Consider the following 24,613-nt stretch of genomic DNA (forward strand, 5'->3'; position numbering starts at 1 on the left):
AGTGGAGCAGTTCATTTGAAAGGGGCAGAAGAAGCCTCTTTAAATCGGTTTCAGAAAGAAACGACAATACCAAGCACATCAATAACCTGCACACATTCACACGAAGAGGACCATTCGCATGTAGAAAACCCAACAATAAGAAGCCCTTTAACAAATACAATGTTATCAAATTTCAAAACTATACAAGATACTACAACTGAACTAATACAATTACTATAGTAAAACTACAGAGATACAGAATGTGTAGATTATGGCTTTTTATCATCAAGTTTCAAACTCTACACATCATGAGATGGCATGATCTGTCAAAATGAATGAGGGCTTAAAAACACAAACAAAAAAAGGTTGATATTTTCCACTGTACAGCTGAGAAGTGCCCTCCTGCTCCGGTTCCACAAGCTTCACTCTAATGCCACGATCACTGAACACATCTGAAAGCATAATCTCTACCCACATCCACATTAAACTATGAAACAAGGACATATTCTACCTATACTGAAAGGAAGACAGTGGGTTCATACTTTCGCCATATTGCAGAAGACATAGTTGAAAATCATATGGCAGAAAGCAAATCTCTGCCACTACACATTGATCCTTCCATTCCTCAGTCCTGTATTAAAGAGACCAACACTTTAACAAAACAGCAAAACGTGTCATTTGGACGGTAAGTTATGAAGCGTAAATCTAAAGTTTATTATTCGACTGCTGAATTAAACGGAGAACTTGATCAGAATATGGCATGAGATGAAGGGAAGTGGAAGGATGTTGGTGTGTGTGTTTGAGCTCCGGTTGGGGGTGTCGGGATGAACGGCCTCAGTCTGCGCTGACCTGTGTGTTGACCTGCCCGTCGGTCGTCTGGCTGGTGGACTGAATGAACATGGGCTGGGTCAACTCCTGTCCCGCCGGCATCGTCACCTGCTGGATCTGATACAGCTGCTGTAGAGCCACACACACACAGAGGGATGTTACTGAACTCGGACTGTGGCAACTCAAAATATCAGAATAATAATAGAATATTGTATTTTTTATTATGTGCAGGGCTTGACATAAACACCGACCAACCCGGGTGTATTTCAGCAGTGGCGGCGTGTAACACAGTCACTCCTACTAGCCACTTTGGCGGGTTGAAATTATATATAATATATACATTTTTAGTTTTTTAAAAAGACTTCTGAAATAATAAACTCACACCTAAAGTGTGCGCACAAAGCCACCTTGAGGTCATTTTCGCTGCTTATTGCGCATAAACAGTCAAATACACAGAAAATAATATCAAAATGCCAGTCTTGGCGGGTATTCACATAAACGGAGTCAGTTGTTTTAAGTGAACGTAAACAGTTGAGATAGAAAAACGCATGTGTAACAGTAAAACGGATCTGTGTGTCAAGCCTTAAAGTGACAGCAGCCTAATATATCTGCTGCCAAGTTATGAGATAATATTAAATATATATATATATATATATTAGGGGTGACCCCGAATAGTCGAAGATTCGATGCTTCGATAGGAGGAGCCTGATTCGACTACCAATCTCACGGTCGAATCTTCGCAGATGTGTTATTAAATGAGGATTATGTCATTTTGGCTATATGAGTGTGCTTAATGTCTGATTTCACATAGAACTACTGGTTTTCTGTCAATACGTTAATACAGCCTATTATGATAATGCTGTCAATAAAAATGTGCAAAGAAAGAAGCTTTTAATAAATATTTTTTAACGTGCGTGCAGCGTGAATAAATCCAAACCCCCCGTGACAGATTTAAGTTTCACTTTCGATCCGTGACCGACAGAGGAGCGTCTTGTCGGCAGGGATTTAAATCTTTAAAAATGTCTGGGATAAGAAAATCTAAAGATGCACACCATCAGAAAGGATAATCTCCAAGGCTGGATGTAGCATCAGGAAAACCATGATCGCACTTCTGCCGGCCAACGTTAACAGGTTGGTTTTCCTCGGGACGTTCTAAAACGCTTAACGTGGAAAAAGCTTTTAAAACGCTTAAATGACACTTTTACGTGCTTAATGTATGAACACAGTAGGCTACACACCTTAAGAAACCATTCTATGTGCAGATAAGCAGATGAACCCAGAATATGAACGCAACGCGTTTCTCCTTTAGAAAGTCACAGCTTTATCTTTAACGGTTTTCTATGGGAGGACAATGCTTAACGTAGCCTATAATAAAACGCGCTGCGTTCATATTCTGGGCTCATCTGCTTTTCTGTAGGCTATATAGTATGCTTTATTAATAAGGTGTGTACAGAATTTGATCTTTTAATATAACAGTTTTAGGACAAAGCCGTTAAGCGTTTTTCACGTTAAGCGGTTTACAATGTATTTTATCCGCGCACACAATTTGAAAAGACTCAAACGGACACAGGCCGAGTGAAAGACTGGATTTTGTTTTTTCGATCAGGTATGGGTACAAGTGATTTCAAAACATTTCAGCCGGTTCTAATTTGATTTTTGGATACTGTAAACACGTTTAGCTAAAAAGACTGCCGCTCCAGTTTAGCGTTTATTGTTTTTCTGCAGTTAAAAATACAAAGTTGACAATCCTGGCCATACTTTCGTTATTTTAATAATTTCTTTATTTTTATTTTATTAATTGATCACTCAGGGTGATCTAATTTAACTATTTGTGACTTGTGTTTTGAATATTGTTCCCCTGCACTTTAGGCATTTTGCACACATTTGTTCTGCTTCTTGTGACTTGATTCTGACTTATTTCGTTTTGTATTTTTATTTATTATAAATGTATATTGTGTTCTTAATTGTTGATTATTTTTCAGTGCATCGATGTTGCGCTGTGGGCCTACTTAGAGCATGCTCGTACAGGCAATTCAGCCGATTTAATTTAATTTGCATGTGAAATGCAAATCCTATCTGCAGTGTGGCCTTTCTGCAGTTATTTATGTTATTTCTTAGTTTTATTGATCCAAAATGTTTTTATACATTTTCTTCTATATCTTTGTGTGATGTTCTGTACATCGCGGCTTTAAAATGTTAAAGCCCCGCCCCCTCCCCAACACCACACACATGATTCGACTATTAGTCGACTATAGGCAGGACTTCACGAATCTGATTCGACTATGAAAATCCTTAGTCGGGGACACCCCTAATATATATATATATATATATATATATATATATATATATATATATATATATATATATATATATATATGGCAGTTTCCCCCCATGGTATCGATGTCTGATTGTGTATCGAGTGGCTAGTAACTTTGGAAAAGCACTAGCTACAGTGGCTGGTAAGCAAAAAAGTTAATGTCAAGCTCTGATTATATGCATGTATTTTAATATTTTAATGCTAAGATAATTTTTCTTTTCCTTTGAAAGAAATTAATACTTTTATTCTTCAAGAATGCATTAAATTGATCATTGCATTAAGTGAGAATAAAGATATCTATAATGTTAGACAAAATTTCCATTTCAAATAAATTCTGTTCTTTTAAACTTTCTATTCATCAAAGAATCCTGCAAAAAGTATCAGTTTCAACAAACGTATTAAGCGGAAAATAAACTTTGATAGTAATCAGAAATATTTCTTGTGCAGCAAAATTCAGCTTTGATCACAGGAATAAATAGCATTTTTAAAAAATATTCAAATTAATTTTATTTTATTTTAAATATTTCCCAATATTACTTTTTTTAAACTGTATTTCGATCAAATAAATGCATATATAAAGCCTTAAAACGTCAAAAAAGTAATTACCTGCCCATCAGTGAACTGGTTGAACTGTTGCTGACCCTGTTGTACTTCGGTCTGTGTAATCTAAAGAACAAAAATCACACTCATCATTTTCATTGCATTCATCAAATGAAGGAAATATATGTTTTATGTGAAATACACAACTGCTTAAAGGTGAACTTCTGTGCCATTAGTGTCACAAAACAGCAAAAACAATGACTTTTAAAAAAAGCTTTTATGACCACTCCACTTTTGTAAACCACTTTTAAGGTATGCATGATGTGACTATTTAAAGGTTTCTTGCTTTACCTGCTGAGCGTTTGTTGCAAGTGTCTGTATTTGTCCTTGAACAACCTGTGTTCCTGAGACGGGCTGAGCCAAGCGGATATACTGCAGCTGGCCAGTGTTGAGCTGCACCTGCAGGACACCACAAGAGGACACTGATGAGCACACATCATTACCTCCAACTAATGGTTACGCCTCAATCCCCACTACCAATCTATAACCCTTATAAAAAAACCTCTAAATCACAAACTAAACAGGTTTGTGCCTTTTCTGGTCAGTTCTTACTGGAATCTGCTGGATCTCTCCTGTGTTGGTGATGATCTGCTGCATGACCTGCATGGTCTGCCCCGCCGACTGTGCCGCCTGCGCCTGCGCCTGCCCCTGCGAGGTCGCCTGCACGATCTGCACCTGCTGGCCCTCGCCCACCTGCATGGTCACAGGAGCACTCTGAAAGAGGGAGGAGGACAGCCATGAGGGTGGGAATGCGGATTTAAACTCACATACAAGTTGCGTTTCATCCTGCCGTGTGCCTTCCAAGTCTCTTTCAGCATGTACGCTGGAACAGAAGTGCTAGCATTAGCATTACGCCCTGTGGGCTTGGAAGGCCTCCAAAAGAAAGTGAAACTGAAGACGTGTTGAGGAAAGGGGAGAGATGCAAGACTGTGACCGTCGAGCGGAGAAACCAGTGCGCTGAATGCTGAGCCGTGACAGATGATCTCTCCTCTTCAGGAACTGACACCCGATAGGCCAGAGCAATTTACTAAGCAGCACAACTTCATCTGGCCGGAGACGCGCAGTGAACTCGTGTAGCATCAAACAGAGGGCATATGAATTGCAGATTTGGCCGTGTGAATAACAACTGCTTCTCTTTTTTATTTAGGAGAACATGGCGACTTTAGCCTTTAATTATCCATTTAGCTAATCTATTATATCAGAAACACTACCGTTCAATAGTTTGGGTTTACATTTTTGTTTTGAAATAAGTCTTTTATGCTCACCAAAGCTGCACTTATTTGGTCAAAAACAGTATTAACATTAATACTGCGAAGTATTATTACAATTTAAAGAACGGGTTTCCATTTTAATATATTATAAAATGTCATTTATTCTTGTGATGCAGAGGTGAATTTTCAGCATCATTACTCAATACACATCATCCTTCAGAAATCATTCTCATATGCTGATTTGCAGCTCAAGAAACATTTATGATTATTATCAAGATATTATTATTATTTGTGCTGCTTAATATGTTTGTGGAAACACTATTTTAAAGGATTTTTTTCAGCATTTATTTGAAACAGAAATATTTTGCTACATTATTAATGTCTTTTCCAATTTAATGCATCCTTGCTGTATAAAAGTATTAATTTTTTTTTTTTAAACACACGTTTTTTACTGGCTTCAAAGCAAGAGCGTTTTTTTTAGTGAAGGGAAAAATGCTTGAAGATTAAAACACTTACTGTCCGTAATGTTTTTATATATAATAACAGTTTTTTTCATTGCAAAATGGTACAAGGCTTCTTTTGAAATTTTACTTCCAGTAACCACAAGAGTGAAGCTCAAATCAATAAACACTACAACATACGTAAATTACACCCATATCGAAAACGCAAATTTTGAAGTTACTTTCATTAAAAAAAAAGTATGTTTCTAATAAGTGACTAGATAAGAACGCTTGGGGTGTGAGTGTGTGCAGTTTACGCTATAGAACAAAACATGCAAGTATCGCCAATTTATGTTTATCACAGACCTTATTTTACTCATAAATTGAAAACCCCCATTATAAAACCCAGAGGAAACCAGTGGAGAATTAGTCTTCCGGGTTTTGACGTCACCACTCTATAACATGATATAAACTATAAACTAACCGTCAGGCAGTAGCACTGTATTATCATACATCTGCTTCCATTTACTGCATTGTTTAATGTATAGTATGTGATATCGTACTCAAACTGGGACATTTTACTACTGATTTGTGCTTTGAAATGCAGTTCTTATTCAATCGTCATGACAAAAAGCCCTAAAAAAGCTCCTTTTTGTGGCAATAGGAGCCATTTTTAAGGGTTGGAGGTGTTTACCGTGATAGGGGTCGCCTGTGATTGAGCAACTTGCACCTGCTGTAGCTGCTGCATGGTGGTTCCCTGCAATACCTGAGCAAGAGGAGGAAATATGCCAGAAAGAGAGAGTGAACAACAAGCAAGCACATGCAAAGCGCATACTCAAACATCACATACAAAAGCAACAAAAAAGGCAATGCACTGAGAATCCACAAATGGTGTCGAGAAATTAAAGCGTGATGCGTCACATGTAGTATGAACAGACTTTAAAGGCATGTTCACAGCATATCCACAGTTTTGGGGTGGCATAAAAACATGCATAAGGCTTTTTTTTTTTTTTTTTTTATGAAATAAAATGAACACACTAACCCTGAAATGTCACACTGCAATATTTTCTTTATAAAATAATAATAGTTATTATTATTATTTACAATTTATAATTTAATAAATATTTATTATTTACAATTTAAATTCAAAGTATGCATAGTGTGAATAATTTAAGTGTGAAAAACGGCTGTGAAAATAAGACTTGTTATTCTATAGTTTCAGATGTGGTGTGAACAGGCATTAACTAAAGCAGAGTGAAGATGAGTGACAGCTCTGCTGTAAAATTCAATGACAGTTTATGAAAGTTTTGCATTTGGGGAAATGAAAGCATATAGCGGCACAAAGCAGTGAGCAGACAGTGAGATGAAGCTGAACTGACTCTGTCCTCAGGTGTGAAGATAAAACCCCAGTAACAATCAATTTACTTCAAGGGTTAAACAAGTGAGCTTGAACAGAGCGCATGAAGGAAGAGGTCACAGTCTGACAAATGTTTTGTCAATTTTTCAATAAACGTGGTTGCCTTTTTTCATGTGCATAAATTCTCTACACCACTGTTTTTCCATCATCTTTCTTTCTTTCCTATGTAGATATACCGGTATATGTAGATATACAATGTTTTTCAAAGACATTTCTTCTGCTCACCAAGACAGCATTTATTTGATCAAAAATACAGTTAGAACACTAATATTGTGAAATATTATTACATTTAATATTTATATACATATAATATTATACATTTAATAATTACTATTCCTGTGATGTAAAGCTGAATTATCAGAATCATCATCCTTCAAAAATCATGTTTCCACAAAAATGCGTTATATTTTGGTGGAAACCGTGATACATTTTTCAGGATTATTTGATGACTATAAAGTTTAATGTATTAATGTATTCTGTACAAAGGAGCTCACATGAACAATGTCACAATTTTGACCTAGAAATTGTCCACAAACTTAAGTATTTTTTCTTGGGTGTTTACATTTTTTCAAAATATAAATTTCCAGGTTATATTTTGAATCTCATTTTCAGTGTGGTCTGACATTTTGAACCCCACTGTATAGATTTGTCCGGAGCGCTCTTTAAGGTGACTGTAGCACAACTTTGCCCAAATCTGACAGGTCAGCAAACTGCAGCTTGCTGAAGCAGCACTGATCCGTTCACCACAGACAAAAAAATAGCAAGAAAGTGAGAAAGAGCACTTTCGCACCGTTGGAATTAAACTAGTAAAAGTTAACAAAATGAGAGACTGACTTGACTCTCTAGCGTTCACCTGATAGCAACGTGTGAATGACACCTCTGGGCTTTCAACCTTCACCAATCATGTTTCAAATGATCCTGTAATGGGCTGATCAGAGTAATCGGGGCTCGAGTGTAGGTACTATAAAGTTTCAGACCGTAGTATAATATACACTAGGGTCATTACAAGGGCAAACAAAGTTCTCCAAGCCTCTAGATACCAGTTCTCTTTCCTCCGTTGAAATATATCCTTTTGAAACAGGAAGTTTGGGTGGGACATAGCGAAAGAGTAGTCCGTTTCTTTTAAATAGTCAAAAGGCTTTAGTATAAAAGCCATAAATCATGGTTTGCTATTTGCTGTGTCATGCAAGATGAGTCATCAATTTATGAGTACATTTTTTGAGTAAATAATTACTTTGCGACTGCTAAAATGGTATGTTCTATGTTATGAATGTAATGCGAACATACTATATTCACCATGTTGTCATTGTCATGTGATCTACCAGCATCACAAATAATCTACTGTGGCCTCATGGGCCGCACTTCAGAATCTCACCGGAAATAGTAAATCATCCGGGTTTTTTCGCCTATTGTTTAATGAATACTGTGAATTCGGAGTTACTATTCTTTTCACATACTGTTTTTTGCTATGTAGTAGGGAACCCTTAAACTTATAGTTCACCCTCAAGTTGTTCTAAAACCTGTATGAAGTTCTTTCTTCTGTTGAACTTACAGGAAGATATTTTGAAGAATGTTGGTAACCAAACAGTTGCTGGTCCCCATTGACTTCTATAGTATAGAATAATAATACTATGGAAGTCAATGGGGACCAAAAACCCATGGTTTGGTTATTGAAATTTATTGAAAAGATTTCTGGTACAGGATATGCAATCCTCTATTCCAGACTCTAAAAAACACAAGCAAATATATTTATATACATATAATTTCACATTTTAACATTTTATAAATAACACATTAATTTCATAAAGTGAAGTTTTCCTAACAATTCTAAATAAATTACATAAAATTAATTACTGGCAAGCTTTATAATTATACAAAACACCTTTTGACAGGCAAAATGCATCCAACCTGTTCTTAAAGGAATTAATAGAAAGGGAACACACAACTTCTTCTGGTTACCAACATTCTTCAAAATATTTTCTTTTGTGTTCAGCACAACACAGAAATTAATGCAGGTTTGGAACAATTGAGGGTGAGTAAATTACAATTTTAATTTTTGGGTGAACTATCTCTTAAGGCCCGTTCACACCAAAGACAATAACTATACAGTTTTTATAATCGTTCTAATTCTATGAGAACAGGGAAGTCCACACAACCATAACAATAATGACACAAAAAACCCAATATTGTTTATCAAGTTTAAAGAGCTCACGTTTAAAGGTGAAATATGTAATATTGACAGCTAGCAGTCAAAATGGGTACTGCCATCAACATTCAAAATATTTCCCCAAGAGTTGTTTCCTCCGCATCCTCCTCCTCAGACTCGACACGCACACGGTTTGCCAGATTGAGGACACACAACAGGAATGAGCACAATTAACATTTGAAAGCGATGAGCCTTACACTTTAAGTTGATCAGCGAATGAATACATTTGCAATGTTTTTATTGCTTAGGCTTTTTTTTTTTTAGGTCAGGTAGAATCTGTGATCTCTGACCCAGTTCATTTGTTGGCTTCCATGGCTGAAATAATCTGTGTTTTCTGCCAAATTGCCAAACCGGGGTGTCGAAATACTATTGGGTAAATTGGCAGTGGGCAGGATCACATCGACCAAACCATAAACAAAACTTTCCAACCCGGAATAAACATTTCAAGTAGAATAACTGGCTGTAGCGCTGTTTTTCTGAGAAACAAGTATTTGAACTCGGCATGTTTCCTAAATCTCTACAAATCTCTTTAAAGTAGCAGACTAAATAAATGCACACATACTTAAACTACTTATACTACAGAACGTTATCGTCTATTGGTGTGGACACTATTCATACTTTGCAGTCACGTGACTACCATGGCGTGCAACAAACGCTGCAGACAAGAGCAGCGAAATGCGTATAATCCTTTTAGCAATCTGTTAGGCTGTAATGTAGTATAGTAATAAGTGTACAATAGTTTGCATGCAAAGTAGCTGTAAGTAAGTAATAAGTAGACGCTCCACGTGTCATTCATTCTCCATGTATTCATCTTCTCATATCATATCAAATCAAATCACGTACAGATGAACACGTTCTCGCCACCTACTGGAGAACGTGTAAGCACATTTATGTTAAGATTACACTATTGACAGTGCATCCAATCGCACAACAACTATCTGGCATGTCGTTTACACCTCAAAGCACCAACTTTTCTATATTAAAACTGGCGACGTCCTGGCACGATCCTTCATTAGTTTACTGGGTTTCGTTGCTAGAGAACGACGTTCTTGCCCGCCAGCCAGTACTTGTGACGTCACGTGCAAAGTATGAATTACAGTTATTGTTATTTTTATCTTTATAGTTATCTTTCTTGGTGTGAACGGGTCTCAAAGCTCATTGTTTGACGCTAGAATCCATATACGCACTACGTCCTTGGGTTTGTGGAAAGCGAGCGGGGATTACCTGGCCCTGCTGGGGTTGAGCGATGATAATCTGCCCGGGCTGTAGTGTGGTGGCGGTGGGAGCGGACACCTGCTGGCCTTGCTGCTGACCTTGGACCTGCACTGCGCTGGGCTGCTGCGCCAGAGTGAAGTAATACTGGACTGGCTCAGTCGGGGCGACAGACTGACGCACTTCCTCCTACACACACAGGCACGTTTATAGAGAAATTCCCATCTTATGTTGCAGAACACTTCAGCAGGATCGCCATAAATGCAAGAGAACATTCACAATCCCATAAACACACACATGAAAATGAAGAGCTCATAAGGCCTATCTGCAGGTTACATCTCCATAAATTATTTTAGCTCTGTAACACTAGAGGCAGGAGAAGGATAAATAACTTATAGGCAAAGCAAGAGCGAGTAATGCAATCTTCTAGCTGGACAGAAACGAGACCTTTAGCTGCAGTCTGAGGCATGAACTCCCACACTCAACCGCAGCATAATGGCAGGTTATCAGCGGTGTTATTCTACACACAAACAGTAGGAATACTCAAACACTTGCACTAAGTATCTTTATATTTTCTCCCCATGTATTCCTGAAGATCTATTTGTGACATAGAGAGTAAACATCCCTCTCCCAGCTTGGTGATGTCACAGCTGAGAGTGTAGGATGTTTACACACCTGGTCACACACACACAAACACAGCAGGACCTTTATGGCCCTCAGGTCGAACAAAGACTGGTTTAGCTGAGCTAGGAGGGCTTGGATCACTGGATATATTGGTTAAATTCCTTCCTTCTTTATCAGGTATTTCTTCTCACTGTGATATTTAGAGTTACTTGTACGTGATTCTGTTTTGTTACTAGAAAGACATTTCAATTTAAAATGTTTTGTTGACTTTATAAACAAAACTTTTGCTTGATGATAAGACACTCAAATTATTTAAGAATCCAGGAATCTAACACATTTTGCCCAGTGTACTTCCATGATGTTCAGGAGTTACACATATATTATAAATATAAATAAATACAAATATATACAAACAAAGTATTAGTTTATATTTATAAACCAGCTTTAACTAGAAGAAATACATTTATTTATATTTTATATCTAAACCTTGAAAGACAGTTCAGATGTTCAGTGGCATTATGTCGCTAATGTGAGTCAATAGAAGCATTTGAGGGATATACTTAGGGTGAGACTGGCAAATAATCTACATTGTCAACAAAAAGTACAATTTCTTTTAAAGACAATACTAATGTACTTTCCCTAAATTTCATGTAGTTATTTCAACTAACAAGAATATTTGGTAAAGCTTCTGAGTGACTGGTGGGCAAAAAGATGAATTGCTCACCCTGCCAATCCTTGTTCTACTGCCAGTGCTGTGGCACATAACCACACATGGTTGTTTTTTGAGTCAGACACAAGTTGCTATGGCCACATTCATAAAATAAAATGAATAACTTTGACATCTGGTTGTGCAGAGATAGGGGAAGCAGAGTGCTGCAAACATCCGACTGAAAGCCTTCACAAACCCTACACCCAGCTTCCAGTCAAGGATGTTTACAGCGCCCCCAGGCTGCCAAACACAACAGCACACTCTTCTCTTCATAGACGCTGAAGAAGAGAAAAAAAACATTGTAGACGCCGGTCAATTTTGACAGCTTGAAGCTCCTCTCTTTTCCACACCTGTCGTTTTGGAGGCTTGAGGTCATCCCGGGGGACGATATCAATGAGGAAGTCAAACTGGTCAAACTTAGTGATGGCCATGGCGATGTCATTCCTCTGGAAAACAGAAAATAAGACCAGAGAGTCAAAACGAAAGACTAAAACCACGTGTAACAAATGCTCACAGGAATCGAGGCACTCTCAAAAAGGATGACGCTCAGTGATTTGATTATAACATAACATTATAACAGACTGGCTTCATCAATCGTTCTTGTGAACAGTGACACCATCTCACCCCACAGACTGCCTACTAGCGGTATTTTCCACAGGATATTGGCTGTAAAGACCACCCATTGTCACCCCCCAGATCAGCAGCTATTTTTAGCCCCATGATTAATATCTGGTGGTGAAGGGTCACATCCATGCAGTTGTCCCATTGACGAATGTTGTCGTGGCGACACAGATTGGCGTGATGCCTTCACAATGGAACTGTGGGCCAGCTGCAAGCTCACAGGCGGAGCGCTAATACAATCTGCATATTAAAGAGATGCTCTAACAGTCATTACAGCTTTGTTCAGTGACAAAACCTGTTGCCGAACACCACGTCGGAAAAAGGCCATGTTGACACGGGTAGCTATATTGCAGACTATTAACTTTATTCAATTGTTTCCATGGAAATTATTCCATTCACATTCATGTTTACTTCCTGTGTAACATATTCTGTTTAATAGCTAACTTGAATCTGTTGATTTCACATTTGAACTTATTTGGGTTTATAGATGTTATTATTATTATCAACCCAACCAAGGGTTCAACAGGACACTGTTTAAAAGCCAAGGAAGGCAAAATGAGTTAATAAAAAGTAAGTGGGTCATGGGAGATGTACTTTTAGACTCGCTACAGTGGAACAGAGATAAGCCCTGGGGTGCTTGTGTGGGGGGCTCTTCCCATAAACGGACAAGCTGTGTCACGGCTCCAGCACATGCAGTATTAGGAGGAACTTTTTTTTTCTTTGCCGTAATGGTTTGGACTTATTTACGTGAAGAAAATACTAGGAGCTGGCTATAGGTGCGATCGCATTAGCGAAATTTCACAGGTCAAAAAAAAAATTGTCAATAGTGTAGCGATGTATAAAGCCCAGCTCAAACAGAACTCACTTAAACACCAAGCAGCTTTCAGAGAATTTGCCTGAACAAATTGAACAAGCGAAATCTGAGTGGGGAAATGTTTTGCCCTCACATGATGGCACAGATCACTATTGAAATGACATTGAAAATTCAATGAACAACAGTAAATGTGAGCACATCCTAACATTACACTTCATATATTTATTTATGCATTCTAATGACTGCAAGTACTGACATTTAACTCAATTTAAAGAAAACATCCGAAAAGTGATTGACAAATGTCACTGACTCTTTACCATCAGATTCACTGAAAATAAGATTTTAATTTTTTTTTCGGACAGAGATGGTGAAGGAGACAGGAAACAATAGGGGGAAATGGCGGGTGGGATCAGGAAATAACCAGAGCTAGTTTTAATCAATCAGGCCTTGTTTGTAAGTTTCAGAGAGTTCAGAAACAGTGCGCACTGCTATAAAGAATCTTTGGAGTGACTTTGTGCTTTGTAACTTCGCAGAAAACAGTTAAATTACACACTAAAGGAAGTTAAAAATGTAAAAAAGGCTTATAGGTCCTCCTTAAATTGAAATTGAACAACTATAGATAACGGTCATTGGAAACATGGGTTAGCGAGAGTGCTCTGAAATACAGAGTTGCACTTTAGCAGAGGTGACCCGTTCGAAGCAAGCTCAGGGTCATTTCATGATCCCACCCACAATCTTTTCTCCATCGTTTCCAAAAAACAAAAAAGATCATTTGTGTCTTAGAGGAGACTGCTTTATCTCATCTGACATGACTGACCTGTAGTGTACGCCGTTTGTTGTCCTCAGTGTGGATCCAGGCTCTGAGAGTGAGCTCTGTGATGAAGATCTGTGCCGCTTTGGCAAACAGCACCGGTGCCTCAGCACTGATCATCTACGGAAGGTTACCAAAGCAAATCAATAGAGATTAAAAGAACGACACATACAATCCTATCCAGGCACTCATTACACCCGTGCCCTCCATGTTTCGGCCTGGCCTCAGACAGGTGGACACACCATGGCCAAAGAGGCTACGTCAAGACTTGACCCAGGGTCTGGTCCATGTCACTGCTCCTGAGCTCTTAATTGCCTTGGCTTTCCTTTCTTCCCACTCTAAGCTGCAGGTTATTTTAAGCATCTGGACATCACCCTGACCTGATGCCTGCTTCCCACGCGGCTAAGGCTATGTGGGAAGATCATGTCCTGTGGCCTCACCAACATCACTCACAATATCTTTGTACTGAACAACTGAGAAAGAAACAGAGATGTCTGTCTTCTTTAAGGTTAAACCAGCTAATTACATATATTGAGGGTTAAACTATTGAGCAAATACACCAACCTTTATGTCTAATCGTTATGTCTCTCGCTCTATGAAACTGAACTAAAAGGGCATGAGTGTGTCTTACAACCACTTAATACTTGGCTCACATCACCACATGACCTCGCTCTTTCGACGGTACTGATGCCATGCAATTATATTGAATTATATTATATTACTGATGCCATGCAATTATAACCGTTTCCGTCAATGAATACGACCCTCCAAAACTATTTCATATTTATTTCTATAACTACCCCAAAGGGTTCCTAGAAATGGAGCTCTCCATCAAAGTCTCTGGGAAGTTAAAATTATTTTGGCTGTCTTATTTTGGCAGGCAAGTTAGATCGCTTAAGACCAGGGGTTGAACGACTTCAGATTTTTTAAAGTCGACATTTATGTGATGAAAGTCGAGTTGACGTCGACTAGTTGCTGATGACATAATTTATGAACAAATAAGCCTGAATCGCCCTCGAGCTGAGACGCGACTGCAGGTTTTCTTGTCACAGATATGACATATGGCTGCACACAAGGCTATGGATCCTACATAGCAGCTTATGTTTTCAGTTCTTTTGTCTTTGGGTCGTTATATTTCTCACAGATTTCAGCTTGTTCTGAATCAGATAGAGATAAAGTAGCACCGTAAGGATTACATTTATAGGAATGCATTAGTGAGAGAGCGATTGCGTGTGAATTAATTCTTCTTGGCAGCATCTCTCTAGTCTCTACTAACAGTGTGAAGTTATGGGTTTTAGTTACTAAGAAATATATGCTAGAACCTTTCAGTTTCTAAGCTATTTTCCTGATAAAATCACAGAACAGTGTGTTGACAATACATTTATGCGCTACTGAATGATTCTGTGTGCACGCGATGTGCGAGCTGTGTGTGCGTTACAATGCAGCACGCATTAGTTTAGAACGGCGATTAACTTGTGTACAATAAGCGGTTTAAAACTCACCCAATTTTGAGCATCTAGATGCTATAATTAAACATTTCATGTGGAGCACTCTCGGAGTATGCATTTATTTGTCACTTTAACTGTTTGGAAACGGAGCGTAAAAGATTTCTTATTCTTATTCGTCCTCTATAGGCCATGACCAGCAACTAGTCAACATCAAGCTTAAAGCATTAAAGTCGACTAGTCTGTGCAACCCCTACTTAAAGACACAATAAACCTCTCCTCAAGCTACATGATTTGATGTATCATTCATGTCTGTAAAACAAAGAGTGCAAAACATGCAGAACATCAATACTTACGGCCAAGAATTTGAACAAACCTCAAACTCTAATTCCGAGTAATAGTAAAGCTTGCCATAGCAAACTCCACTAATTACTGACACAACTGGCCACTTGATGTACAGCCGACAAACGCTGGGCTGCTGCTTTCTCAAGAATGAAAGACAGGAAGTGTGCTGACATCAGCTTAGACTTAGCTTAGTGTTGATTCAGCTCGCCTGCTCTTACCTTCACATCCTCATCCAGTTTCATAATTTTCTTGATGCGAGCAAGAGGAAGCTCTTGCACACGGAAATCCTTCTGAAACAGTGCGAGAATGCGTTAGAGGAGAACTCGGAATAACATTAATAATTCCTATTAATAAACAGAGGTAGACTCTTGTTGAGGTACTACATAGTTGGCTAACTTGTCATTTTCCAATAAAGACTTTTTGTTGTTGTTGGAAAAAGCAGTGTTTATACTGTATCCGAGTGAGAATAAAACAGATTAAAAAAAAGCTAGGAGAAACCCATACCACGGTAAGATTCCTGATCTCTTCCATCACTCTGGGCCAAAAGGTCTGTAGGCTCTGCTGGGCATCGCTGCCGCCTGCTCCAAATGAGTCTGCCGACATCTCCAGATCTGCTAGGAGAGGAGATAAAAAGGGAGATAAAAGTCAGGGTTAATGTTCACATACAAGCCTCGTAATTGACCTACTCTTTTTGAGCTTTGAGATAATAAACCACATTATACACTGTTTAGTTGGAGTCGAAGAAGTCCGAATAATTTGTGTGATAGCCCGTGCGTCACTACAGTAAAATGCCTGGTGCATTTGATGATGGGGTGATTGGTCAACTCAGGCGTGTGTAAACTACGCCAGGAATCCATATGTGAAAAACCTGGAGAACAAAGTCCTCCTCCATGCCAGTGACCTGAAGCCTGGAGTGCACATCTGGATACCCAAATAGCTTTGGAGCCGGACCAAATGTGTCGATCTGACAGAACTGCTCGGCACTGACGCAACGGAGACAATCCAAACACAAACTAACACAAACCAAAAATGCAAGAGGAGCAAAGCTGGCAGGTTACTATGGCATGTGAGGAATTCTGCAGGCAGCCTGCCTGAGCTTGCGCTGCCACGGACGCTACAAAGGATCTCTCTCTTTCTCTGGAAGAAAACACAGGGCCTGAAATAGCAGGGTGGGGTGCCATAGGAGCAGGAGCGAGGCAGTAAAAAAGTACTTGGACTTGTGCAGTTCAGCCATAATCCAATAACAAGACAAACTGCCAAGGGCTTAATGGAGGGGGAGCAGTCGGACTGCTGAGCAGCCTCACTATGTAGGTCAAACGGAGGAGCAACACAGTGAAACGTGCGTGATCACTGGCGATAAGCGGCGACCTGCTTTTATTTCTTCTTCCTCTTATGTATATCGAAGCATTAGGATGGTTATAATCACCATGTGATCGCAAAAAAAATCATGTTTAGTGTCACAGTCTTTATTTGAGTCTTTATTTCAGTGGCATTAGACAAGCACAATACAAATCAATGAGTCATGTGACTCCACTGTCAATAAGCGCCAGACTCATTTCAGGCTTGACTGATGCCATCAACTGTCAATCAAATTTATTAAGCATACATATAACTAGAAAAATCACAAGCGGCCGCTGTGCGGCTGGGAAGCAACTGCATCAGGTGTCGATCTTGTGATGGTCTTCTGCTGTACATCTGCGAGTGTTGATGTTCCAGCGGCGGACTGATAACAAATGATAATTTAACTTCTCAAGTAAGACCATTAAGAAAACTAGCTGGCTAATAAGCAGGCGATAACAGCGGCAATTACTGTCACGGACCAGGGAAATTGTGAGGCAAATTAAATGAGATAACACTCCATTAAAGGAGACATAAATAGGTTAAATCAAAGCTCGCCTCGACCAGCTGCTTGAGTGGGAGCTATTTTTGACTCTTTCAACCAGATAGAGAGACACAACCTGAGATGGGAAGAGCGAAACCTCTGACTTAGCATTGTGGGTAGAAAAATTGTTCTTTTGTGCTTAGAATGTTTTGTATTGCGTTAAAGCAAAATAATAGTACAAAAGGGGCTATTACCATTGACTTGGGTGAATGGCAAATAACTGTCCATAAAAAAAGAAACAGATTTTTTTTAAGTGTTAGGACCTTTCAGGTTTTAAAATATTAACAAGCTGGATACAGTGAAGCCATTGTTAAACTTAGTAAGGTTTTAATTTGTAGAGTTTTTTCAATTACTTGTATCACCTTGACATTTTTGACAATTTTCATTCAGAAATTAAAAACATGCTTATCATAGAAGTGTATTCAAATAATTGTATAGGCTATATGAATTGTTTTTAATGTATTTTTAAATGTATTAAAGATACAAATAAAATAAATAAATGTCATGTCATTGACATGCAACCTTAATGGAACAACATCACAATATAATTCATTCTAACTTCAGACTTGTAGGCGAAAACAAAAAGCCAGGTTAAGCTCAGTGCAACTCTTAGTCACGATCGTCCTTCAGCAAGTCAGAACGCAGCGGTGGTGTTGGATTTCTCCTGATCTGTTCGGTTGCCTCGACGGCAATGACCGCTGGTGCTTTGTGTCTCAGAAAGTCAATGCCACTAACAGAGGCTGAATCAGCAAGAACATCACTGCCAGCCTGGCTTTCGTCGTGCAGAAGGACTGCAGCAAAGGAACGCTCAAACATTTCAACGTGATCAAGGATTAGCGGTTCTCAAAGAATTGAGATTTCACAAATAACCCCCTTGATGAGAGGATGAGTTAAGCTGGTTGTGCGGGAGATTTTTAAAGGTTGGAGAAAGTGTGGCCAGAGGCCTCCAAGAAGGAGAGTCATAAGTGGAGAAAGTCCAGTGACAAACACAACAGAATAACTTCACATACAGTTACCACTGGCAGGACAATTACCTTTTATACTATAGTTTGGGATGCATCTTAAGCGGCAGATAAAAATGTAGAACAATCTCTTCCTCGTGCTGGAAAGATTCAGATCAGCTATGCGGAGAAGACAATACTAGGGTTGTGGATGCCAGTCGCTGTGTTGACTTGAGATCTAAGATAACTTCAGACATTGAAGCTCACCTATAGAGTGAGCCTAATTTTAACAGCCAGGACTTAATAAGCTACAAAACAATAGATTTTATTTTAAAGTCTGCTTTTTTGTTTGACAAGCCCAAATCAAACTTAACCCGTGAACCGAGAAGAATTTTTCATCTGATTTTTTGCTCACATTCCTCATCTGAAGCATGCCTCCCCTAGATGGTTTAAGAAAACCAAGAAGAAATGCATACCAAACAATGCATGCCCACAGAAAAAATACAATCTTATCTGATATCGGAGCATTCCAGAGGGCAAAAAATAACATAAAAAACCCTCATGAAGAGGTGAAGAAAATAATGGAAAGAGAAATATGAAGAGAAATGTTAGAATGACAGTTCAGAGCTTTAAATGAACATTAAACTAGTTTCAGTCAGATTTCCGACCAATAATGCGACTATGTCTGGATTTCGCCCAGCATGTATGTGTTTTTGTTTTTATTGCCATACCAGCATCTATGGCTATTTTCATGGCAAGATCAATGTATTTTAAAAGAAACAAATAGCAGTAACATACAGTAGTATGTAGAAGTAATGAAAAACAACAACTGACAACCAACCTCATTTTATATAAGATTTTTCATTTCAATATTTGATAAAAAAAATCAGATAATTGGTGAAACGTTTTTGAAAACATCCATTAGAGAACTTTCTAAGTAAAAATAATATTCCCTAGTGGCATTTCCCAGCATGTATTATTCGGACTACTGTGATGTGGATTTAATTCTTATTAAAAATCATCAATCACAGTGTCATGTATAAGCCAAGCACAGCTATGTAAAAAAACCTGCTTATGACTGCACATGTATAACTTATTGACAGCATTGTTTAAAATGCATTACGCCTTTTGTTAGGTTTACTAATAGGCTTTGCTCAACTATGCAAAAAAAAAAAAAAACCTGCATATATAACATGTAAACGTACTTACTGACAACTCTTTTTACTATGCAGTACTTGTTTAGTTCCTGAACCTAAACCAGCCTCATTAACTAAAATGACAGCACACAGACAATATGTTTTCTATGATCATTCTGTCATACAGAAAGGTCACATTTCTAAAGGTTTTATTAACTACACAAACATTCACTCAGAAAGGCCAGCTGGTGTATATATATATATAATAAAAAAACCCACAAAGCCTGCTGCGGTTACTGGTTAATCATCGACTCGGACACAACAAAATGCACCCAGCAATAAATTACAAATTAACCGACAAATAGCTGTGCTTGTTCGGGGCAAAAAACATAGGGGCTGGACAATAACGCAACTCTGATCTCACGGATCAATCATTCCAAAGTTGCCCTTGGTTCGGCCTCGCGTCGACTCCAGGAAGCCGTCCCTGAACTCTCAAGGTCATTTGGCAGTAAGCAAAAAGGGGGGAAAAACACAGTATGGGGGAGGGAAAGAGTGAGGGATATTCTATGGCACAGAGAGAAAGAGAACGGAGACTGGTTTTTCAACTTTCACTGCAGCAACTTGGCGACCCTAGTGTGTGCAATGATGGCGTCCCTAGAGAAGCGTGATGGTGAATGGCCCCCTCTTGTCTGTGCGCCCCTGAGGGATGCACTGTCCTCTTGGTCTCACACTCTCTCTGCTGACAGATCGAATGCGGGAGCCGCTCTCACATTCCCGTGACCTTCATCCGCCGATGGGCCCGCAACGGCAAGGTGCGTCGACGTGCCGACGCCAGCACCAGAAACCCAACTGTAAACTTTAAAGGTTCTGCGCTGACATTTCAAAACAACCTAAAGTGCAAAGCTCCGGGAACGAGAGGGAATGTGCAAAACGTTAGTCAGGGGTTACATTTTACCCTTGAACATTTATGCAATCTGCTGCAGTAAGGAGCTAAAATGATCAAATCTTAACCGAACACATCATGCTGTGACACAGCAGTCAAGGCTCTACCTAGAGTTATTTTTAGTAACTACTCTCCCCAAAAGGACCATAATACCATCACTAATGGAAACTTTCAAGTACACAAGCGGGTAAGAGACTTTAATCCGACTCAATTCTGTGACAAGGTATCATGTGAGGACAACCATCTGTACATTATGAACTAAGGGGGCGAAGAGTCCCCACATAAACCCCAATCCATCCATGCTGGTCACGTAGAGACCACATCAATACTGTCTTCTGCTCTTTCTCACTGTCATAGGAGTGTAAACAAGCCACGAAACTGGGCCTTGAAAGGTGAACCGGGACTAGCGGTCCTATGCAGCCATGACCATCATCTCTATCTGTATCTTTAAGCATCACATATGTAGCGGAGATACTCGACAGCACAGGACTTTCAAGAAGTCTGAAGTAAACCTGAACAAGATGAACTTAGAGGTCAACTGCGATCAAAAAGTACGGCGTGCAGTTCAACGCTGGAAAGTTAAAATTACGTTTGCAAAACCAGTGAAATTACCAGCTAGTTATTGTTTACATCATGTCAAACATTAGTAGTCAGGTTAAGGACTTGAACAAGAGAGAAAACACAAAGAAGTACACTCAGATTTCAAGCAAGGGGAAAAGTAGAGGACGAAAGGAGGAGGAGAAAAGCGCAGCGGAGGACAGAGGAAGCATCCCATTACTGCAGCGAGAGAGAGAGAGAGAGAGAGTGAGGGAGAGAGCTTTACTGTCTGATTGCAGTAGCAAGTCATGCTTACCCCATGCCCTTCATATGCTGTGCCGGAGGAGGACATCTCGAAAGTCTCCATAAGTGTCTTTATTCCACAGGCTCTGTCCCAAGAGGAGACAAAAGGCTGTGTGGGATAGGGCGATCCACCGCTGTGTTCAAAGCCCCGAGCTGAGGGGAGCGCGATCACCTAACGCCCCCCCCCCCCCTTCCGAACCCTCCCCCTTCAACTAGCCCATCTTCTTCAGCCACCCCCCTCCCCCCTTTCCTAAACACACAACCCCCTCCCATTCCTCCCCTGTCCGAGTCCCGTGAAGCCGCCTGGAGCCTGGAGTTGGCCTCTGCCTGGCAACCCTAGTACTGTTTGTCTTTCAGCTGACCCCTGGCTCTGCGAGTGACCGGAAAAACAGGCGAAAAAGTGAGGGAGAGGTGGAAAAAAAGGGAAGGATGAAAAGAAACAAAAGTGTGAGAGCAATGCAGAGCTGTAGAACAAGTCGGAACAAAAATCTCCTGACTGCTTTCCCTTTAACACTCGAGTGTAATCAATCTAGCTTGCTAAACGATACTCTCAGCCCGCCTATCTCTACGATCCCCACCCCCTTGGTGGATTCTTCAAATGAGCCCGAGTCGGTCTCTGCCGCTATTGGCCGAAACATCTGTCATTCCCCTCCTCCCTGCTGACCCTCTCAACTCCGCCCACTTTCACAGACACTCAACTTCCTGTTTTAAGTTACCTTGAGCAGCAGGATAGGGGTCAGGGAACGAAAAGAACGAGAGAGAAAAAAAACCACCAGACAAAAGCAGCAGAAAGTTGAATAAAGGACGCGGGGAGAGTGGATGATCGCCTCGATTAGTGAGCCTCGGAAAATCTGTCCCCTGCAGATCGTCTTCTCTACTGTGGCTGGACTGAGCCGGACTGAACAACTGACTTCTCAAACAACTGTCCCTTGCTTATTTACAATGTCAAACTAAATGTCTCTAACGCCCGCCCCTCGGAGGAGCGCAGTGGCTGGGCGTGCGATGATGCAAATGAGCCCACGAACAGTGATTGGCCCAATGCGATCTCAAAGAGGATGCCGCATGCTATAGCCGCATGATTTAAAGTGGAAAGTCACTCAGGTCAGACTTGCAGGCTCATTTGAGTGCAGGGACATGCATGCAGTGCAGCACATTCAACCTAAACTCGACGTTAGTCGCGTCATAAATAAATATAAAGTTGACCTGAAGGGTCATGTTATATGGTTATGTATATGTGACCAAAAATGATGCAAGCTATGCAACTATCATGCTATTACAATAACTTATTTGGTCATTTTTCTTTTGGTTATTCCTTCAAAAACAAGACTAATGGTAAAGAACAACAAGACAATGGTCAGTCACATTTACCGTGTTTTTCAGCGTGTGAAACAGTCATTTCAATATGAATCCACACAATATTGAATGTCACATCGTCTGTGGATTCAAATTTAAATATTGGTCATATGAATTCACCACTTTGACCGACAGAAAGCTGCTTGGTTTGAAAGTTTTGTAGGCTGTGCTTCACACATCGCAACACTTTTAATAATTTTACTAATGTGACCGCACCTTAACTTGCTGCTCTTTTGCATTGTACAGCATCACTTGATTCTCTTTATTTCCAGAAACGTCATGCCCGCACGTGCAAACCGGCCTACACAACCTCCAATTCACCATAGTCTTGCCTCTTTTAATTATGTGAGAGATGAAAATCAGAATGTGGGCAAAACTTCACATTGTATAGATGAAAGACAATGCAGCAACTCAAACTGCAGCAGCACAATCCTTCCTATACATTGTTGTTGTTGAAATGCATCTAGAAGGCAGGTAAATTATTTACAGCAACAGTGCTGAAAGATTATGGCAACAGTTGTAAAATCAAGGTCAATAAGGAATAATTTTGCCTCAAAGGTGAGTCACTTGTAATGTAAATAGTGAGTTCATGTGCCAGCCAGAAATTGACCTCCATTTAACCTGGTACATTAAAAACATGTCAGTTACGTCTTAAATTACAGCCATTGCTAAATATCATAATTAATGCGTTCGTATTTTACTTTATCTTTCTATTCTCATTCAGTAGAAAAACAATTAGAAGCGTAACGTTTAATATCTGCACTATACGATGACACGAGAGGCACATTGTACAAAATGAAAATACACGGAATAAATTCCATCCCGAATGAATCATAACGTTACACAGAAAATTACATTTCCTTCACATCTGATAAATAGAAATATGCAGTACATGGCCACAATAACAGTTGTAAATTCCGTTAATGAAGTCGACAAAGCATTTGCAGGCTAACGTTACCGGGAGACATGCTAAACGAAACCATACTAACAATCAGTATAACGTTATGTGTGTATAACATTCTTATGGATGAAACCCATAGAGACAGATTTATTTTTTATTGTGGGGATAATTTACATCTCCAAATATCTAACGTTAGTCGACAAGATTGTATGGACAGATAATGATTATTAAGAGCGGCATAAATGTAGGAGACATTGCTCGCTACGTTAGCAGGCCGCATCGACTGTGACTCTCGTCAAATTAGGAGAAGTGAAATAATTATGTTTTTCGAAGGCTTTGAGCGAGTTTTCCTAAAATATTTGTAAAGCGGTGTAAAGACAGTCTAACCAATAAAGACTACGTTTGGATCTGTCCTTCAGACCAATCAAACCTCGGACTAGATTCCACCAATCAAGGTTTCTAGGGGTTCTGGTAGTTAAGAAACTGCCACCATTTAGGCTCAAAATGAACCAGTGAGCCAATAGAAGTCATTTACACTAGAGAGCCAAAATGGCGACTAATGTCCAACAGTTTCCTGACCGCCTCCATTCCCTTCCACTAGCCACCAATAAGCGCTTCAGAGAGCGAGGAGGGAAATGGCGCCTATGTTCATCCTCCAAAACAATCGTCCATTGGATGAAAACTTTTATTGGACCACGAGCTCAAAACGACACCCGCTTTATCGAAACTGAGCGGTAGATAGCAAGCGAACAGTAACGCAGCAAAGTGTTTAATTTTTATACTCACTTTAGGCGATGAAATCGTAGTGTAGTCCGGTTCGTCGTAATATTTAATTTATTTCAGGCTCTTACAGCAACCAAGATGGCCGACGATTTGACAACTTTTTTTTTTAAACCGGAAGAAGTGCTACGTTTGCTGTGACGTACTCGCCGTTGGCGCCATTGAATGTGAATGATCCTCAGTTGTTCTTTTACTGTCTATGGTTGTTCAGCGTCAGCGAGAGGTTGAGCTGGCCTGCACATCCCACGATGAATGCGT

General features: G+C 39.6%; 1 protein-coding gene across 8 annotated transcripts; it reads right to left on the reverse strand.

Moving 5' to 3' along the window:
* Positions 1-798: 798 nt before the first annotated feature.
* nfyc (nuclear transcription factor Y, gamma) lies at positions 799-24,482 on the reverse strand. 8 transcript variants are annotated; one of them, XM_056249645.1, is made up of 11 exons: positions 24,362-24,482; positions 16,084-16,193; positions 15,798-15,866; positions 13,796-13,909; positions 11,894-11,989; positions 10,223-10,399; positions 6,070-6,141; positions 4,277-4,438; positions 4,016-4,123; positions 3,731-3,790; positions 799-936 (listed from the first exon to the last, which is right to left on the reverse strand). In XM_056249645.1, exons 2-11 carry the CDS (start codon positions 16,180-16,182, stop codon positions 814-816), a joined length of 1,080 nt encoding a protein of 359 aa, XP_056105620.1. In that variant the 5' UTR covers positions 16,183-16,193; positions 24,362-24,482; the 3' UTR covers positions 799-813. The 8 variants fall into 8 exon arrangements, with proteins under 8 accessions (XP_056105620.1, XP_056105616.1, XP_056105621.1 ...); XM_056249641.1 differs by having other exon boundaries at positions 15,798-15,869; XM_056249646.1 differs by having other exon boundaries at positions 16,084-16,190; positions 24,362-24,478.
* Positions 24,483-24,613: the final 131 nt, after the last annotated feature.

Source organism: Rhinichthys klamathensis, unplaced genomic scaffold (genome assembly GCF_029890125.1).
Source record: "Rhinichthys klamathensis goyatoka isolate OS25496 unplaced genomic scaffold, OSU_Roscu_1.1 h1tg000060l_1, whole genome shotgun sequence".
Classification (NCBI taxonomy): domain Eukaryota; kingdom Metazoa; phylum Chordata; class Actinopteri; order Cypriniformes; family Leuciscidae; genus Rhinichthys; species Rhinichthys klamathensis.